The sequence below is a fragment of the Dromaius novaehollandiae genome, chromosome 19 (assembly GCF_036370855.1).
Source record: "Dromaius novaehollandiae isolate bDroNov1 chromosome 19, bDroNov1.hap1, whole genome shotgun sequence".
In the NCBI taxonomy this organism is placed as follows: Eukaryota; Metazoa; Chordata; class Aves; order Casuariiformes; family Dromaiidae; genus Dromaius; species Dromaius novaehollandiae.
The window spans coordinates 4731857-4749497 of record NC_088116.1 but is presented as its reverse complement, the minus strand read 5'-3'; the positions used below and the strand labels follow the sequence as shown (position 1 = coordinate 4749497).

The window sequence follows — 17641 nt, the reverse complement described above, 5'->3', positions numbered from 1 at the left end:
TCAGCAGAGCTGTTAATAAAGACCCTTTCTTTCATATAGATGGAGATGAAGTTTCTGGTGGTTTGAAATAAAATTGGTATTCATCAATGCTACCCAGGGTCTTTCCTTTACTGGAAAGTGTAAAGCACAATGTTTAACTATTCATTTAATATCCAAACAGGAGGGTTAAATTTGTCATTTGACCAAGTAATGCATTTCTTACTGTTTTCAGTACAAAATAGAAAGAGGATGAGTGGCCAAATGGGGAATCAAGTTATGATGTTGGCTGTATTTTTGGCTTATGCTAATATTACAGAACTGTGAGTCAGCATTATTTGTTTAGAAATGCTTGTCGTAAGAAAAGTTTGCTACTTTGTGCTGATCAAAAAAGCAGTTTGTATGATTTGCTGACATGGGCTATTAAGAAAGCATTAGTCTTAACTTTAAGGGTAGATAATGTGGATGGTTTGGCTTTTAAAGATCTGTTTGATCTGGATTGTCTGTGTCCAACTCGTTATAAATACCTTGTAATTTCTTATTTTAAGTTATGTCATACACAGTTTTTAGAATTTTGTAAAAATATAGGTGTGTTCTTTATACAGTAGTAAGATAAGAGTTAAATGGTTGTGTGATTAGAAACAAGTGCCTAGTGTTCATACTTTCAATACTACAATAGTTTGATCTGGTTATTGGTTAGCAAATCCAATGACTAACGGGCTGCTTTGGATGTGGTCTGAAGGAAGCAGAGTGTGTGTCCACATTCTGCAGGGTGCTGCTTTTATATTTTCAGGCTGAGAAATGTTCTTTCATAGCAGGTGATTTTTCACAAAATGCTCTTATTCCCTGTGAAACAGTGGATTTTTCTGATTAGTTGATCAAACGATGAGTTGCACCCATTCTTATGTTGCTTTATGGCAACAAATGCCATAAAATCTACCGCAAAGCTGAGTGAGAGCAGGGAAAGGTGTTTCACACGCTGAGCACCATAAAAGCTAACTACCTCCGTAGCCCCTGCAGTGTCACTGCTGCAGGTGCTGCTGCTTCCCCTCTCCAGGACAGGCCTGTGGAGCCTCCCTGCGCTGCCTCAGCTTGTTGTTGGTCCTAGCAGGCTGCCCGCCACGTTTGTGGGGATTTCGCTTGTTGAGGCCTTCTCTTCGCGTGGATGCTTTCAGGCCTTCCACCTACTGTGTGGTCACAGCTGCAGGTTTATCCTGTCTTCTGCCGGGCTGGCCGCTGTGGTACGCCAGGCTTAGGACTTCCCTCACACGCAGCTGAGGAGCTTTGCAAGTATGGGTTTGAATTCGGTAAAACTGAGCCTGCCAAAGAGTGCCAGCACAGATTTATTCAGATCTGTTCAAGATGCCTTCTAAATTATTCAGTAGCATCTAGTAACGAGGTGACAGTAAAAGGACAAACTTCCTTTTGCCAAGGAAGGACTGTGTGTATTAGGGAGTAGTATTTCATTCCCAGCGATAGCAAAGTGAATGGGACAAATAGAATCAGAAATCCAGATTTCTGTTCAGCTGTAGCCAAGCAGTCAGTGCTGCAGCTGCTACTTTTTCTAGAGCTTGTGGCAAGAGTGGTATAACTTTTTTTTTCACGTTTCCTCTAATAATTTCTCTTTCTTGCCTTTCCATTCTCTGAAGAGATGGTCAATAAAGGACCAGATACTAAGCTGATTGTCTTCCAGAAAGCCCTTTACTTTGTAATTCTTTCAGCATAATTCTGTTGTCTTTTAAAAGTGTCAATAACTGATTACGTTGCAATGGTTCGATTTCCCTTATTGGCTGGAACAGGGAGGTAAGCCAGGTCACTGACACTGAGCTGAACTTGGGTAATGCTAATCTGCAGTTTGAGTCTGTGGATCAACGTTCAGGTGTGTGGTTTTGGTCACTTTGTCAGGAGTTAGTTACATAACATGTTTTCTTATTGTAAGTTCACTGTGTCTCTCAGGATATCTCTGACTGTGCTTTAGAGGCTTTTGTACACATTCCAGCCTCGCTGCTGAACTTCCTGTTCTTAATGCAGTGGGTTTTCCTAGAACGCTATTTTGAAATGTGGTAAACAGAGCAGGCTGATTGGCAGGAAGTCCCAGGGATCGGCAGATTGCTGTGATGCACGACGGAGGGCTTCAGCTAGTGCTGCCCTCTCAGCTCGATCCCATACTAGCCAGTGTAAGGAAGCTAGCTGGTAAGAAATGGTTCTTTGTCCTCCTCTGTTAGAGGAGTGTTAGAGCTAGATTTGGACAAGCTAAGCTTATACTGCACGCAGGGAGTACAGAATCAGTTTATTTACCTGCTTCTCAGGTTTTCTTGAAATTTAGACAATGGTACAGTTTAGAGAGAGACCTGGCTACCTGTATTCATCTCCTCTCTCAATGCCTTCCAACTTCAGGCATTGTCAGCCTTCGGTATCGCCCCGCAGTGAAACGGCACCTATTCCAGTTCCCACTCAGCTACGGAATTATCAGCGTATCGAACAGAACCTCTCCTCCACTGCCAGCCCCGTGTCAAACCCCCACGGATCACCGAGGTGAGTTTTAGCTCCTTTTTCTTGGTTCTAGTTTGTGTTTGTACCCTGACAGATGTCCATGCTTTCTTGTTGATGTCATGTTTTTCTTCACAAGACTATGGTAAAGAGACATTTTAAGAATAACAAGTAATAGTTCCTCAGAATCTGTAGTAAGATCACTGGGTGGGCAGTTGGAATTTTTCTCTATTACAGAATATGCATATTCTTTCACTGAAATGTTACCCAAGAAGGTAAAAGATGAAGTCATGTCTTTTTATTCCTCTTTGTGTATTATGTAGCATTACATCATGAACTAGAACATCAGTAATAAGTTATGTTTTGTTTTCACATGTTAGTGATGAGATGAACATGTTGTTACGTAGAATATCAAGGAATGTTTTTTGGTGTGCTGATCAACCAGTGTGTCTTAATACAAAGCTCTAGTGTGACAGACTTACTATAGACCACAAGACAGACAGGATCAGGAAGGTGAAAGCAGAAGAAACAGACTACCCAAAACTGGTGATCTTTATAAAAATAGAACCATGGTTCTTTGGGTTTTTCAGGATCTCTGATTTTATAACTGTTGCTACATGTGGGAAGGATCTTTCTCTTGAATAATCCTCTCTAACTTTGTGACCTGTATGCCAGGTCCAGTCCTTAAAACTTTTTTTCTTTTTTTATTTCTTTTTTTTTTTTTTTGCTGTTGTTGTAGGTTCCTTTCTTTTCCTACCATAAAAACTGGCATTTGCAGCATTGCATTTCACTCAGTTATGAAGTTACAAATTTGAGTTGTCTGAAGAGTAGGAATCTATGTACTAAGGGATATCTGTTTTAAATTTATCCAGTTAAACAAGCTTATTTTGGTATTAAAAGTTAAAATCCCAATATGAACAAAGTGAATTAAATGTTGCTTTTTTCAGTGTGGAAGGTTCAGCTTATTAGTTTAATAAACTTCAGCTTCATAGCTTTCTCTTTAAATATCAGGGGTTTTTTTTAACTGATTATTATACTCACTAGAGAATTCTGAAGCTTATCTTGAAGAACCACAGTTACTATCATGTGTGTAACCATTCTTTTCCCCTGTTAGAGCTGCAGTTGTGAGGCGCTCAAATACTAGCCCGATGGGCTTTGTGAAGATGGGCTCCTGTTCTCCAGTACCTGCAGACACTGCACAGGGTGTTGGGCGCAGGTTATCCACAGGATCTTCAAGACCATATTCTCCTTCACCACTAGGTGAGCCCATAAGTTCTTAGTAATTACTGGAGGTTTATCTGCGACAGTAATTCGGATCAGTAGATTGTGCTTGAAATTATCTTAAACTAAAATCTGCCCAGCTAGATCATGTTTGCAGAATCACTTCTGTTAAATGACTGACAAAAGTAAACAAAATAAGTTTTGTTTTGCTTTGCTTTCCTTTGTAGGTGAAGTATAAAGTGTAAATTTGCATTTTGATTTTGTTTGCATAGTTGGAACCATACCTGAGCAGCTTGGACACTGTTGTTGCGGACAGCTTCAAGGACATGAATCAAGGAGTAGAAACTTTTCAGGTGAGTGACTTCAGACAATGCAACCAGTACTACTTTGATACAGCTTCTACAGGATTTTGTGAAGGGGGAGGAGGGTCAGCACTACATTAATATGAGTTAATGGGAGACACTGGGTAAGTGATGAACTGATGTTTCATAAAAACTTAGCCCAGTTCTGGCTATGTCAAGACTCTTTTCCCCATAATTGATTCCCTAAACAATGAGGGATGCCATAGTTTCTTTTTCTCAAGATTAAAAAGGAGCTCTGATAACATCTCTCTCTAAATTGCTGAAGAGGGGTGGAAGTGGATAGAGGAAAATGAATGGTAGTAACATACTTCTCAGAGTCTGGTTTTGATAACCAGTCACGCTGGTGCTCAGAAAAGGGAGGAAGAACTGCCAGTGTTCAGCATGCAACACATTTTCATCATTCCCTTTGGAAACTGACTGGGATCTGATGTTAGTGTTGCTCAGCATTCAGTAAGCTTTGCCAATCATAAGTTGTCTGGGCATGCCAGCAGAAAAAGCAGTGATCAGAGAGAATAGATGGACTTCAAGATGTTTTGAGACCCTGTAAGACAGAATGGTTCTGTAACATCAGACAGGACAAAAGAATGTGCAACTTAGCAGTACATTGTTCTCTCTACTCACATCTTAGATGCAAATTCTTTATTTAAAATATTAGATATACTCTTTTTTTGACCTTCTAAGATGTGGTGCTGAACTTTCAGTGTGATTTCTGCCCTCCCCCCCCCCCTCCCCCAATGTTTAAACACTTCCCAGAATCACCTGGAGATGATAGAGCCTTCATTTCTTGGAGTACTTATATATTTCTAATATCTGGGAATTATTTCATCCATATGAAATAGGTCATACAACACGTCTCAAAAATTGCCATCATAATTGCCATACTATTGGCAGTTTCAGCAGAAGACAAGGAATGACTGAATCATCAGATTTTAAATATTCTTTTCTCTTAAAAAAAAAAAAAAAACAAACTGAGGGAAGATGAAAAGAATATGAAGAATATTTGTGTTGCATCTTTTCTTTGGGTGCAGTCTTGGAGAACTTGATTTAGTGCCTTTTGCCAGCAGTAAACTCATTTGTAACATACCACAGTTCTGTTTTTCTGGCTTTAAGAGTATTTAATGTTTCATTTCTTCATCATCTTCCTGAATTGTTTTCCAATTTGACTTGTATTATGTCTTAATTTCAAGTGATTGTGGTGTTATTCTATTTGTAAAATACCACAAATTGCAGCATGTCTGTTTCTAAGTATGTAAATAGGTCTGGGAAGCGCTCTCTGCTTCTGGGTGAAATGAGGTCATCTGTACTGAGATTTCCTAGGGACTGAAGATGTCTGTCTTAATGTAGCAGCTCAACTAATTGAGTTGCTTTTGCTGCTAGTGGCAGCAGAGGAGAAACTTTGAATTCAGAAGCCTTCCCTGCGATGATGATGACCCTACAAGATCCCTACTGGGATTTAAAACTCATTTCTGAAGCAACAGATGATGAGTTTCCATGCTATCAGACAGAGGAGCAGAGGGATTTCAAACAAGGGAATTCTTGGCTGGAATTTCAGTGAAAGATAGACTTGAGCACTCTGCTGGAGCTGTGGGCAGAAAGGTGATTCTAAAACACATTGTTTAATGGACTGGAGTGAAATCAAGATGAAGTAGCTCATATTCAAAATTTAACTAGTAAAATCACAGGCTTAAGAAGGTTGATGAAAGATGTGGCTTAACAGCTAGGCACTTTACGAAGCAAACTGCAAGAAAGTGATGAGGTGGTTTTTCAAACACGCATTCGAAATGGAGCCAATCTCAGAAGATTGCCTTAGCCAGCACTTAAAAATCTTGCATATTAATTTACAGTGCAGCCTATGAAAAACTATTTAATACGGTTCATTCCAACTTTTGCAGTTTTCTAAAGGGTGAGTGTAATTGTCATCCCTTCAATGTCAGTTCTCGAAGGTTACAAAGACAAGTGTTTGATCTGGGAAGTTGTGACCATAAAGCTGATGTCTTAACTACTACTTGTAAGTTGACGCAGTTCCTCATGATGAAAACATAAAAATATCATAAGTAAGACAGTTTAATTGAATTTCAGATTCCTTATATTGAAAGGGGAATGGCACTTCTTAGCAGGTGAGGTGTTCGTAGGAAATCTCTCCAAAGTCCACTCTTTAAATGTCTGTTTATAGCTCTTTTGTTTCCATTTTCTTCAGGAGAAACTTTACACTCATACTGCAGCAGGGACTTATTCTGTACATAGTGAGCTTTTGAGAAATAGTCCTTCTGACAGGAAAACATGAATGACTGCCCAAAGTAAAGATCCTGAACCATTTCATCTGAATAATATGGTTCTTTTAGTATCTACTTTTCTTGCAGAACCATGAGATGAGCTGCCTTTTGTGGCTGTGAACCAAGTCATTACATTATGTAACATGCAATGTTGCATGCACCATGCTGTTTGCAAGAATATAACTCCAGTACTTGAGAACCTTTATTCAACCTAGAGTCTTGGCTGCTGCATTTGAAACTTGTGTTGGTTATGCCATTCCTGCTGAATCCAGCCACTTTATTTGTCTTGGTGCAGCTTGCCAAAGGTACTGTAGCTGCCAGTACAGCTGTCACCCTGAAATCTTGCTTCTTGGCAGCTTGAACATGTGCATCATCTGATCACTGTATGTAGCCTTAGTCCAAAAAAATGGTAAATGCATTCTCTTTGCCTTCTAGCCAGCTGATGATCAAGTCCTGTCTCCTTTCAGATTACCATCAATCTCTAACTTTTGGGTTTCATTGATACATTTGCAAGCACTGCAAGTAGAATTTTTCTTTGTTGCCTGTTGTCCCTCCAGGTTCTCCGATACCACAGTCTCAGTCTCCACAGTCACTTTTGATGGGAGCTAGGTTGCAGAGTGCTCCTACTCTCACAGATATCTATCAAAACAAACAGAAGCTCAGAAAGCAGCATTCAGACCCGGTGTGCCCATCCTATGCTGGGTATGGATATAGCCATTCACCACAACCAAGTAGGCCGGGCAGCCTGGGAACGTCACCTACCAAACATATGGGATCGTCACCTCGGAGTTCAGACTGGCTGTTCAAAACTCCACTGCCAACGATCATTGGCTCTCCTACTAAGGTTTGTTAAGTTATACCCTGTTTGTAAAATGTGAAATGGTAACACATTGCCTGAAACTATCCCCAAGAATATTTTGGGATGCTAACCTTGTTTTTTGGTGTGTTCTTGGTCTTTGATTCTTTAAGGCAACAGCTCCTTTCAAAATACCTAAAACTCAAGCATCCTCCAACTTGCTAGCCCTGGCTAGTCGCCAGGGATCAGTAGATGCCCCTTTGCAGCCTAAAGACATCACTGACCCAAGGGATTTCACGCACTTCCACTCAACGCAAGGGAGTGAAAAGCAGGCAGCAGAACAGCACAGTAAAGCTACGTTTGGCAGGTAGGCACTGTCACACTTACAACCTGTAAAGCTGCTTAAGTAACTTGGCAGAAGAAGGTCCGTTGCATACAGCAATTTGGAGAGGCAGAGCTTGCAGAAAGAATGGGCTCTGTCAGGTCTATAACTCTTGCTGAGGAGATGCTGAGGTTTAGTATATACAACAGAAACTTTCTGTACAGTGTATAAATATAGCATGGACTTCCTGAAGTGGCTTATGTTGCTGTCTAGTTCCCTTTTGTTTGTTTTTACTATCCGAATATGGAATTCTTATTGCCTTTGTGAAGCCTTTTCAGTTTTTAGTTCAAAATCCATATGACAAAGATTGGAATATAACTTTTTAAGAGAAAAAGTCTCTATTTTTACAGTTAGCTCTATTTCAGTAGATCCGTGGTATACAGTGAGACTTGCAGACTTTCTGTTCTTCTGTTGAAGAATTATTTGTAAGAAATACCAATAATTTGAAAGTCAGCCTGAGCTGCAAGTTAGGTTTACCTTAAGAATTTTGTTGGGAATTCATAAATTTTTCTGTCCAGATCTGTCAGTACTGGGAAGCTATCGGATCAGCAAGTAAAGACTACCCTTGGTGGCCAGTTATATCAAGGCAGTACAGACAGCCTCAATACAGAGCGACCAATGGATACAGGTAATGAACAGACTGATGCATCCGAGTTGTCATTATGTGTGAGGTTTTATTTGCAGTGCCAACTGGATAGAGTTCTGCTTCCAAGTTTCAGAAATGGTTCCAACAATTTTTAGCACTGCTGTAATAAGTGAAGGAGGCTTTTTTCTTTTCTTTTTTTTTTTTTTGACATAAAAAATAACATTGCCTTGAAAATATCTATCACAGGATTTTGTTAAACAGCAGTATCACAACTGCCTATGCTGGTTAGGGGTTTTTTTTTAAACCTCATTTGTGGCTGTTTCATTTCCTAATTCTACCTTGTTTTCATATGAAAGTCAGTTTATATAATTCTGGCTCATCTCTCTCTCTTTCTTTCTTTATTTTATCTTATTTTTTTTAATATCACTGGTGCCTTACCACAAGTGGCTGCCAGGCTTTCTCACCTTGTTTTCGCGCAGACGGAAGGAGTTCTGCAGACAGGGCTGGTCTTTTGCCCCTAGGTCAGCCATGGTCTGTCTTGAGAATTTGTTTGTCGCATCATTTGCTGTAGGACTGAAGTGATGTCCTTCGGCTTTCAGAAAGAGCATCTGTTGCTCTTTTCTAGACAAGATTAGAGCTGAGAGAGATGGAAGGTAGAAGGATGTGTGAAGGCACTGGCTGCATCTTGTTCTGTGTGTGTATAGCCAAGGCTGTCCACCCTGCGTGCTTTTTTTGCTGTCAGACCTTCTGACTAGCCCAAGTCTTGGATCTATGTCAAAGCCTGTTGTGTTGCAGTGCTACCAAATTGCTGCATGTGACTACTAATTTATATGGTCGTATGTAAATAAGGCCTAACTTGATACAGTTTTTTCTCCCAGCTCCAGCAGGGGTCTGTGGAATTGCAATGGCACCTCCTTCCATGGGAAGCGGGGCAAGTTCTCGGGCTGTCATGTTTACCGTTGGGTCCCCTCCAAGCAGCGCCACCCCTCCTACCTGCACCCATATGGTCCTCAGAACGAGAACCACCTCAGGTAAGGCTTCCCTGGCAACTGTGCATTGCTGTCAAATGCAATATTCAGCCTTCCCCACTTCTTGGGACAGTAACCTGCTTACTGCCTAGTGCAGTAGGTCCTCTAGGCCATACAATAAAAAGTGTCATGTAAATGATGATGCATATCAGACTTTCTGCCTTTTCTCCTAAAGAGAGGGCCAGAGCCACCAATTTACCATTCAGTCATGTGCAAACTGTTGTACACAGTTTTACTCCACCCCAGGGCATTCTAACAGCATCTATGCTGTGGTGGAGAGGCAAAACTTAGTTTTTTTGATTCTGCATTTTTGCCCACTCATGTGCAGTGTACGAGAAACACCACCCAAGGGTGAGCTTGACTGCATTTCAGCACACGTTTGCTATGTTGCCATGTATCAAACATCGCAAGGTAAAGGCCTTCATCTGCTCAAGGTGAATAGGAGTCTAAATCTGCAGCAGTGTGCTTTTCTGAACTGTAGCACAACCTTTGGTTTGTACTATTAGACTGTCTGCCTTGGAATCCTTGTCAGCTGTTTTCCAGTGTCTGTCTTATAAATCATCACTGTTCATTAAGGTGTAGCCTTTGCATTCTCTACAGAGTAATGCAAGGAGCAATGAGGAGGCTTCCCAAGAGTTAATCTGTGGTGGCTACTGATTTGTCGTTTGCTGTCATCTGCAGCCCCAGAGCTGTGAGATGGAACAACCTATTAGACTGAATGTGTGTGTTATTTTTCTTGTAGTTGGATCAAACAGTTCTGGAGGGTCTCTCTGCTCTACTAGTGGCCGTGTATATATGGGCTCCCCTCCTGGTATTTATATGGGTTCTTCTCCTCCGGGAGCCGAGGCAGCTCCGAGTCTGAAGTACATGCCTTATGGTACTTCGCCTCCCAGCTTAGAGGGCTTTATCACTTTTGAAGCTCCTGAATTGCCTGAGGAAACTTTAATGGAGGTATAGAAAAAATAATTTAATGTTTTATAATGTATAATGCTAATAAAACAGAGACATGGTACAAACAGGACTGCTCAGTGTACTTGGTAGTTTCCTCTTCACTATCCCATATTCCTTCAAAACCTTGAAAATGTTCCTGTATCAATTGTGGCCATTTCTCTTTGGTAGTTACTCCTGGCATTTCATGTGTTTGAATAGGTAACCAAAGGAACACGATGGCTTTTGTTCAGCAGAGCCTTCCAAAGATGCCTGTGTTTTAATGCCAAGTCTCTGGACGTGGATGCTGACAGTAGCAATGTCCCTCTGGGCATTGGTTTTTAACTGCTTCTTCACAGTCAGCAGATGACATTAAATCCTACTCGTGGGAAGTGTCCTGTATTTTTTTTAAATATGTGGAGGAGTGACACTTTAAAAACACGGATCGGGTGGTCTTTCACCAGAATGCTACCCTTGGACTGTAAATGTCTCAAGGCAGATTGCTGTTCTGTTTTCTCATTCACACCTTGCTGGAGGGTGCTTGGATACATATTGAATCTTTATGTTGTGAATGTTTGACGCTATATTCTTCCCACAGATAGTGTTTAAAGGGTATTTAGACCTGTATTACTAATGAAAAGGTTTTAAATATTGCTAAGATATGTTTGAATAGTTTTGAAGTGTGATTTTTTTTTTTGAACAGAGACTATGCATGCGGTATCTTTTAGTCATCAATAAGGCATGAGTTCTTAGCTCCAAGAGAAGTGATTTAAATTATGAACTTTGGCAGCAGCTACTTTTAACAAAATATAATTCGAGATCTAAGTGTAAATTGGAGTGAAGCAGATAAGTGTGAAGCTTTAGATCAGTTCTCTTGTAGATATCAGGTCTGTTATGTAATAAAAGCCAACTGTTCCTCCTGGCTTCTCATACAAGTGCCGAACATACTTTTGAGTTGCTGATAATATAATAAATAATATGTCCCTCTTGTGATTCCTTTAGTCTCTCAGGTTTCAACAAACATAGAATTCCATGTCCGAATTCCTTTAGCTTTGTTAAAAGACTCTGAAGTATAAGCTGCAATATCTTGAAATCATTAGGAAAGAAAAAACAAGTTAATGTCTGTTAATCCTTTTGGACCCACTTGGTCCTGTAGTCCCTAGTGCTGGCTGTACTACAATGTGATTTCTGCCTAGAGCTGACATACCGAGAAATCCTCAAGTGACTAACAAGAGCTTTGTGTGTACTTGTTTGCCTTATGGTTTATAATGGTTAAATGGTTGTCTTTTTTCCCTCTGACAGAGAGAACATACAGATACGCTGCGTCATCTAAACATGATGCTGACATTTACAGAATGTGTTCTGGATCTGACAGCGGTACGAGGAGGAAACCCAGACCTGTGCACTTCGGCAGTTTCACTGTACCAAATCCAAGAGAGCATAGTTGTTGATCAGATCAGCCAGCTAAGCAAAGAATGGGGGTAAGTATGTGGTCAAATGGTATCCGGAAAATTAGTAAATATCAAATACATCAAAAATGTATTCAGACAAACGGTGCCTTCCCTTTGTTGGGACTGATTGCTTTACTGTATAGAACATTTTATAGGAATACATTTTTGAGAACCGAAAAGAGATCAGAAGGAGCAAAGGATAGAGACACATTTGCTGGCAGGTATTTAAGAGGACAGTGTTTTCTGGCCTGCTACTTGAATTGGGGAAAATAGTTAAGGGTTGCAGGCTTGAGGCATGGTAGTGTATTGCCATGCCTGGAAATCTGTGCACCAGCTTCCATGAGATCTGAGTCCTCTGTGTTACTGGTGACCAGGCTGAAACAGCAGCACCGGGGTGGAAATCAGATGGGGAATCAAATTTGACCACTTCAGTCAAAGTGGAACCAATCAGCCCTAGCAGAGAGTCAGAAGTAGGAAGAAATAAGAGAAATTTGGAGTGGTGGGAAAGGGCAGTTCCATTTCCTGCCTTCTTCCTGAAAAAAACTGCAAAGTGTGTTTGCTTTTCACGACTGTGAGAATTCCAGAGCACAGGAAATGACGCTGCTAGAAAAGCACACCCAGTCACTTGTGGTAGGACATTGACCTCGGGCAGTCAGTCCCCATAAATAAGTGTTCCTTCCTAAAATGTGTATACATTAAAGCAGTTTGTGTTTGCTGCTGCATCTGCTGGATGAGCAGATGGACTCTCAACCCGTGACAGGGTGTTTGTGGAGTGAGGGGAGGGTGGGGTTGCATTTCAGACATCTGTCTTCCCTTTCTGCTGCTGGTGTGTCCTGTGTACGGTTGTGATTAAAAGTAGTGTCTGCCCAAAGCTTGAATGTGTTCAAAAAAGGTTTTTTGATACATAATTATTTTATTTTTCCCCAGACAAGTAGAGCAGCTGGTGTTGTACATGAAAGCAGCCCAGTTACTAGCATCTTCTCTGCATCTTGCCAAAGCACAGGTCAAATCGGGGAAACTGAATCCATCCACTGCTGTTAAGCAAGGTAGATGCAATGTAATCTAATTTGCTTTGCTTGTGAACTTTCTTCAGTGATACATCAATAAAAAGCTTAAGCTGCAACATTTATGTTTGTTTCCTTCTGTACAAGAGAACTGTAGACATATACCACTGCACGATTATGATGGCAAAAAAGAATGCAGTTAGTAACTTTTTAGAGAGGGCAGTTGTTAACATGATGTGGAAAGGATTTGGTATAGACTTCTTTCATAAAGTGGCTGAGTAAATAAACATTAAAAGCAGAATTTAAACAGACTTTGCTAATGCTGGAAAAAGCTGAACTTGAGATTTTGATACCTCATAACCTCCTTAACTTTTTTCCAGTTGTGAAAAGCCTCAATGAGAGATACAAATTCTGTATCGGTATGTGCAAGAAACTCACAGAAAAGTTGAATCGTTTCTTCTCTGATAAGCAAAGGTTCATTGATGAAATCAACAGTGTAACTGCAGAGAAACTCATCTATAACTGTGCTGTGGAAATGGTAAGTCACTCCTGTTGCCTAGATGGTAAGATATTGAGATCAGTAATGCTTTGCTTCATTCTCTCACATACCAGCATGGAAATAGCATGTATGTCTCCAGAATTTAGTTCATGGTAATTTTTGCTAGTCTTTCATTCTCCTTCCTGCTCTCCCTTAACTGTGGCTGAAGTTCCTGGCAGATGCTGTTCCTCAGAGACGTTCCCCCCTCGTCAGCACATTTGCTACATAAACACTGGGAAAGGAACTCCTAAACCACAGAGTCTCCAAGAGCACCCTGTGTGCCGAAGCCCTGTTCAGTAAGGCTTACTAAAGTGTGGAAACAATAGAAGTAGCTTCCTCAATCCGCCAGTTCTATTTGAGGAACATCAGCCTGACCATACAAAGCAAAAATGGTGTGAAGCATGCAGAAAGAAGCTTTTTCATGCAGCTAATGAATGTTGTTCATATCTGCTGGTGAGCAGATGTGGAAAGTGTAGGAGACTTAACTGCCTTCTTGATGAGAGGGAAGTCTTTTCCAGCAGAGGTGTCGCACAAAAGATCTTGGCAAATCGTGCTTAACCCTGATAATGATGTGGTTGTGCATGCTTAACCTGTCCTCTTCACAAGAGGATGTAGGCATGAGAACAAGCATGTTTATTCATATGGTGTTGTCATTTCAGAATATATTAAAACACATGTAAACAACGGATGAAAAAGCGTTTTATAGCCTACATGTGCAGAACATCCTGAACTAATACAGCACAGGGACTATATTCTCTTAAACTTCATTTTGTTGTCTTACTGTCATAAAAACAGATCAGCTTAGTTTAAGGCTCAAAAATAGTTTCTTAATGACACTTTTATATAATTCATTTTGCATTTTTCATTTCAATATTTGCTTAAAGCAATTTATGTAACTCAGTCTACTGAATGATTCCAGGTTCAGTCAGCAGCTCTAGATGAGATGTTTCAGCAAACTGAAGATATTACATATCGATACCACAAAGCAGCCTTGCTGCTGGAAGGACTGACTAAAATACTGCAGGACCCTGCAGATATAGAAAATGTACACAAATGTAAGTTTATGCTAAATAATGAAAGCACTGAAAATTACATGCAGTTAATGAATTATAAAATTAATCTGTTTTCAACCTCTGTTTTCAGATAAATCTAGCATTGAGCGAAGGCTTTCTGCACTTTGCTATAGCACAGTGGCTGTATATGAGCAGTAGGAACATCCCAAGGACCAGATGGTGTGAACATAAGGGACCACATCAGTGATACTGCACTTTTTTTCACTACAGCTTAATTGTTGTCCTTGTTCTGCCCCATGTGGAAGATGATTCTTACATTTCTGTGGTGACTACCAAAGAAACAGCAGCATATTCAAAGAGGAGAAATTCCAAAAGTACACTTGTAGAAAACCTGCCTTACTGATCCAGCAGCTCCTTTTTTTTCCTAGCAGCAGAATTTAAGAGAATCTGTCTTCACGTTTCAGACCGATTCTTGTATGTGTGCTTTGACTTGAATGGCAGGGGCTTTTTCCTCGTGAGGTGTATAGAGAGTGGATCCTTCTGCATCAGGTACATAAAGACATTTCCCTCAGAAGATTCCCTCAAATGTTTGTGGAAATATTTTTTAATTGTCATTAAAATGTGGCTGAGTGAATCTGGGAAACCCTGACCGTGTACAAGTGCTGTTTGAAGCTTTTGGAGCTAAGCTGGCTTGGATCTGAGCTCATATATTGTAAACTTGACTCAGCTTGTCATATGAAGGGATGGTGAGGAAGCACTTTTTTACATGGTGGAAGGATGGTAATGGAAGAAAATGCGCTCCATCTGTGCAGAATCCCCAGTGGGTTCTCAGCTGATGTGGATACAATTTGTTCTTCTTCCAAAACACTGTTTTGCACTAATTTACTAAAGCAACTGTATATTCATTTTTGAAGAACTGTATTAAAAAAAAGAAAAAAAAAAAGAAGGCACAACGGACTTGGCTGAATTTCATTTCAGTGTACATAAAATTCTTTTAAGAATTTCAAATGTAGCTTCTAGAAGACTTTCAAACAAACTGTAAAAACTTGTATTCATGTGAACCTTTCCATTTTATACCTATTTGTCTAATACTTGAGTAACTACTGCTCTGGACTTTCTCAGTAATAGAAATGTTTTGAGTTGCTGGTTGTTTGCTTTTTATATAGATTTGGTTGCATCTTTTGTTGTGCATGCGATATGTGCATTAATGCCTGCAGTCTCTAGGGGTGTCATGACAGTTCTCTGTAGTTTGTTGCTTGGGCAGTATTACAATGAATACTGTAAAATGAGCGGTTCTACAAGGAGCCATGCAAAAACAGAAAAAAAGTTGGGATTTGGGATGCTGATAGGTTGATGTAGAATTTCTACGGGCAGTGTATGAAAAATCAGGATTATTTTGTGTGCATTTGTGGGGAGAGGTGGGAAGCTTCATTTAGCCTTATAGGCATTATCATTTCAAGCATCCCATAAGATCATCAGGACAGTTTTGCAAAGTATTTAGGCAGATCAGCTTCTCTGGAAATGGTTCCTATACTTTATTTTTGGGACTCTTTTGTTACTCAACTGCTTGAATACTTGAATAAACCATTCTCCAGGACAAAATCATTTTAATCCTCTTAAACACAGTGGTCTGAACTATTCGAGAAAATTGTACAGGGCTTACACATCAAAATATTGTTTCAGTGTTCGGATAACCATGTGTTTCCTTTACTTTGACAGAGTAATGTACTTTTTACCTTATTTATCTGTATGAAATTCCAACAGTTAATTTGAAAGTGTTTGTTTATATAATGTTTGTATTTTTAGGTCTTTAATACGGTGTTTCTACCTCTCCTTTGTAATTGCATGCATTATTCTTGAAACTAGGTAATAACTCACTGAACTGTTGCGTAATAGCCTTTTTATTATGGCCTGTATAAATGTATATTAAGGTAAAATAAATACTGACACTAGAAGTGTTTCTATGGTAAAACGGAGTTTGTTTCTCTCTGTAACCAAAGACCAATTGTGTTAACTTTAGGGGGGAAAAAAAAAATCTTTACTTGCCCCTTTAAATCAGTTGTTGAATGTTTCCCAGAGACTAAATCTGCTACTGGTCAAGAGCTGCTCTCCTTAGCAGTTGGACCTACCATCGGGGCCGGAGGGGGCAACTCACTTGAGTTTATTTTTGGATAAAATTGGGCTCCAGCAGAAAGTGTCCCTGAGTTTGTTTTCGTTTGTTTTAGGAATACAGTTTATGCTGCCTGTTCTGTTTTGTTTTTAACTTGGATCTGAAAGCAGATACAGTAAATAGGTTCCTGGGTAACAGCTGTACATTCCTTCAGCGAGGTGCTTATTTGTTGCCTCTAGCAAAGAGGAGCTGTCTTGGCTGCCAAAACAGCATATACGCAGCTAATTGACAAAAACTGGCAGCAAGTTACCATTTCTGTTTGAGTCTTACAAAAACCAGGCTTTGTCCAGCTTGTAGCTAGTATCCTCTCCCCAGCTGAGAGGGTGCTGTGATAGCTGGTATATGGCTGTTGTTCTCTTAGCTGTACTATTAACATTCTTTCGATCTGTTTTTTTTTTTTTTTTTTTTTTTAAACTATGCTTGTGACTGGCACATCATGATAAAAGAGGATGAGGAGGGAGTGAGCAGGGAATGCTAATGAAATGTCTGAACGTGAATCTAGGAACAAAGCAAAAGCCTTAATGTGCAAGTCTGGGAGATAGGGTGCTTTTCCCAAGAACTCACTTTTTTTTCCCCCCTTTCTCCAGGGTTTGAGCTCATTCTCCCTCTGCCAGCGAGACTACAGCTGCACAAACAGGAGGAGAAGAAAAGGGTTATTCTTGTTTGCTGTTTTCAGGAGGAGGAGACCAATGTTCATGGCCTGTCTTTCTGCATAAGCTCATTCCACAAAGGTCCTGAAGCTGTCCTCTGTCTTCAGCTCTCCGCACTGAGCAGCAGGTGCTTGTTTCTACCAAATGCTTCTCAGCCTTTTGAAAGAGAACTTGAAAAATTTAATGTACTGCTTTTCTAGCTAAACTCCATAGCATCTACTCAAGAGCACCACGTTCTGCACTTCCGTGTTTTCACTCTCTCCATAGTATATCATGTCCACCAAGGAATCCAAAACACATTTCAATTCTGACATTCCCTGTTGGTGATGGTGGTGTTTGGTGTTTGTTTGTTTTTTAAGCGGGAAGTTGTATTCTCTTCTTCTTCTGCTACAGATGATGAAATTGAGTTAACTTGCAGCTAAGGTCTTATGTATTACTTTGAGAAGCATTTTTCACTTCAGAGATGTGAGAGGTTGTTCCTTGGATTTGCTAGGTTCTGCGTTGCTTCTTGCTGCTTTCTCGTGCACCAACATCGAGGTATGACTGTCGTCCCTCTGGGTTCAGAGACGGTAACTGTTGTTGTGCTCCACGGGCATTGCAGTGCTGTGCAGCGCGACAGCCCAGCTGCACGGAAAAGGGAAGCTTGCTTGTTCTTGTAGGGCAAGTAAAGCTGGACACTGCTGCTTTCAAAGCTTGTTGATGCTTTGATATTCACGAAGGCTGGCTTGTGACCTCACTTGTGACCTGCCTCCTTTCTGACTCCTGCTTCCGCTG

At 40.4% G+C, this 17641-nt stretch overlaps 1 protein-coding gene across 2 annotated transcripts in view; it reads left to right on the top strand.

The window, feature by feature from the left end:
- ULK2 (unc-51 like autophagy activating kinase 2) overlaps positions 1–16019 on the top strand; it is a 44093-nt gene extending 28074 nt beyond the window's left edge. For both annotated transcript variants that reach the window (XM_026101364.2, XM_064523179.1), the window contains 13 exons: positions 2374–2511; positions 3581–3726; positions 3960–4040; positions 6880–7166; positions 7292–7485; positions 8019–8128; positions 8965–9117; positions 9857–10065; positions 11344–11522; positions 12420–12538; positions 12877–13034; positions 13954–14089; positions 14178–16019. In XM_026101364.2, coding sequence (XP_025957149.1) covers positions 2374–2511; positions 3581–3726; positions 3960–4040; positions 6880–7166; positions 7292–7485; positions 8019–8128; positions 8965–9117; positions 9857–10065; positions 11344–11522; positions 12420–12538; positions 12877–13034; positions 13954–14089; positions 14178–14245 — 1978 coding nt within the window. In that variant the 3' untranslated portion in view covers positions 14246–16019. The remainder of the gene's footprint in view (positions 1–2373; positions 2512–3580; positions 3727–3959; positions 4041–6879; positions 7167–7291; positions 7486–8018; positions 8129–8964; positions 9118–9856; positions 10066–11343; positions 11523–12419; positions 12539–12876; positions 13035–13953; positions 14090–14177) is intronic.
- The last annotated feature ends 1622 nt before the right edge of the window (positions 16020–17641 follow it).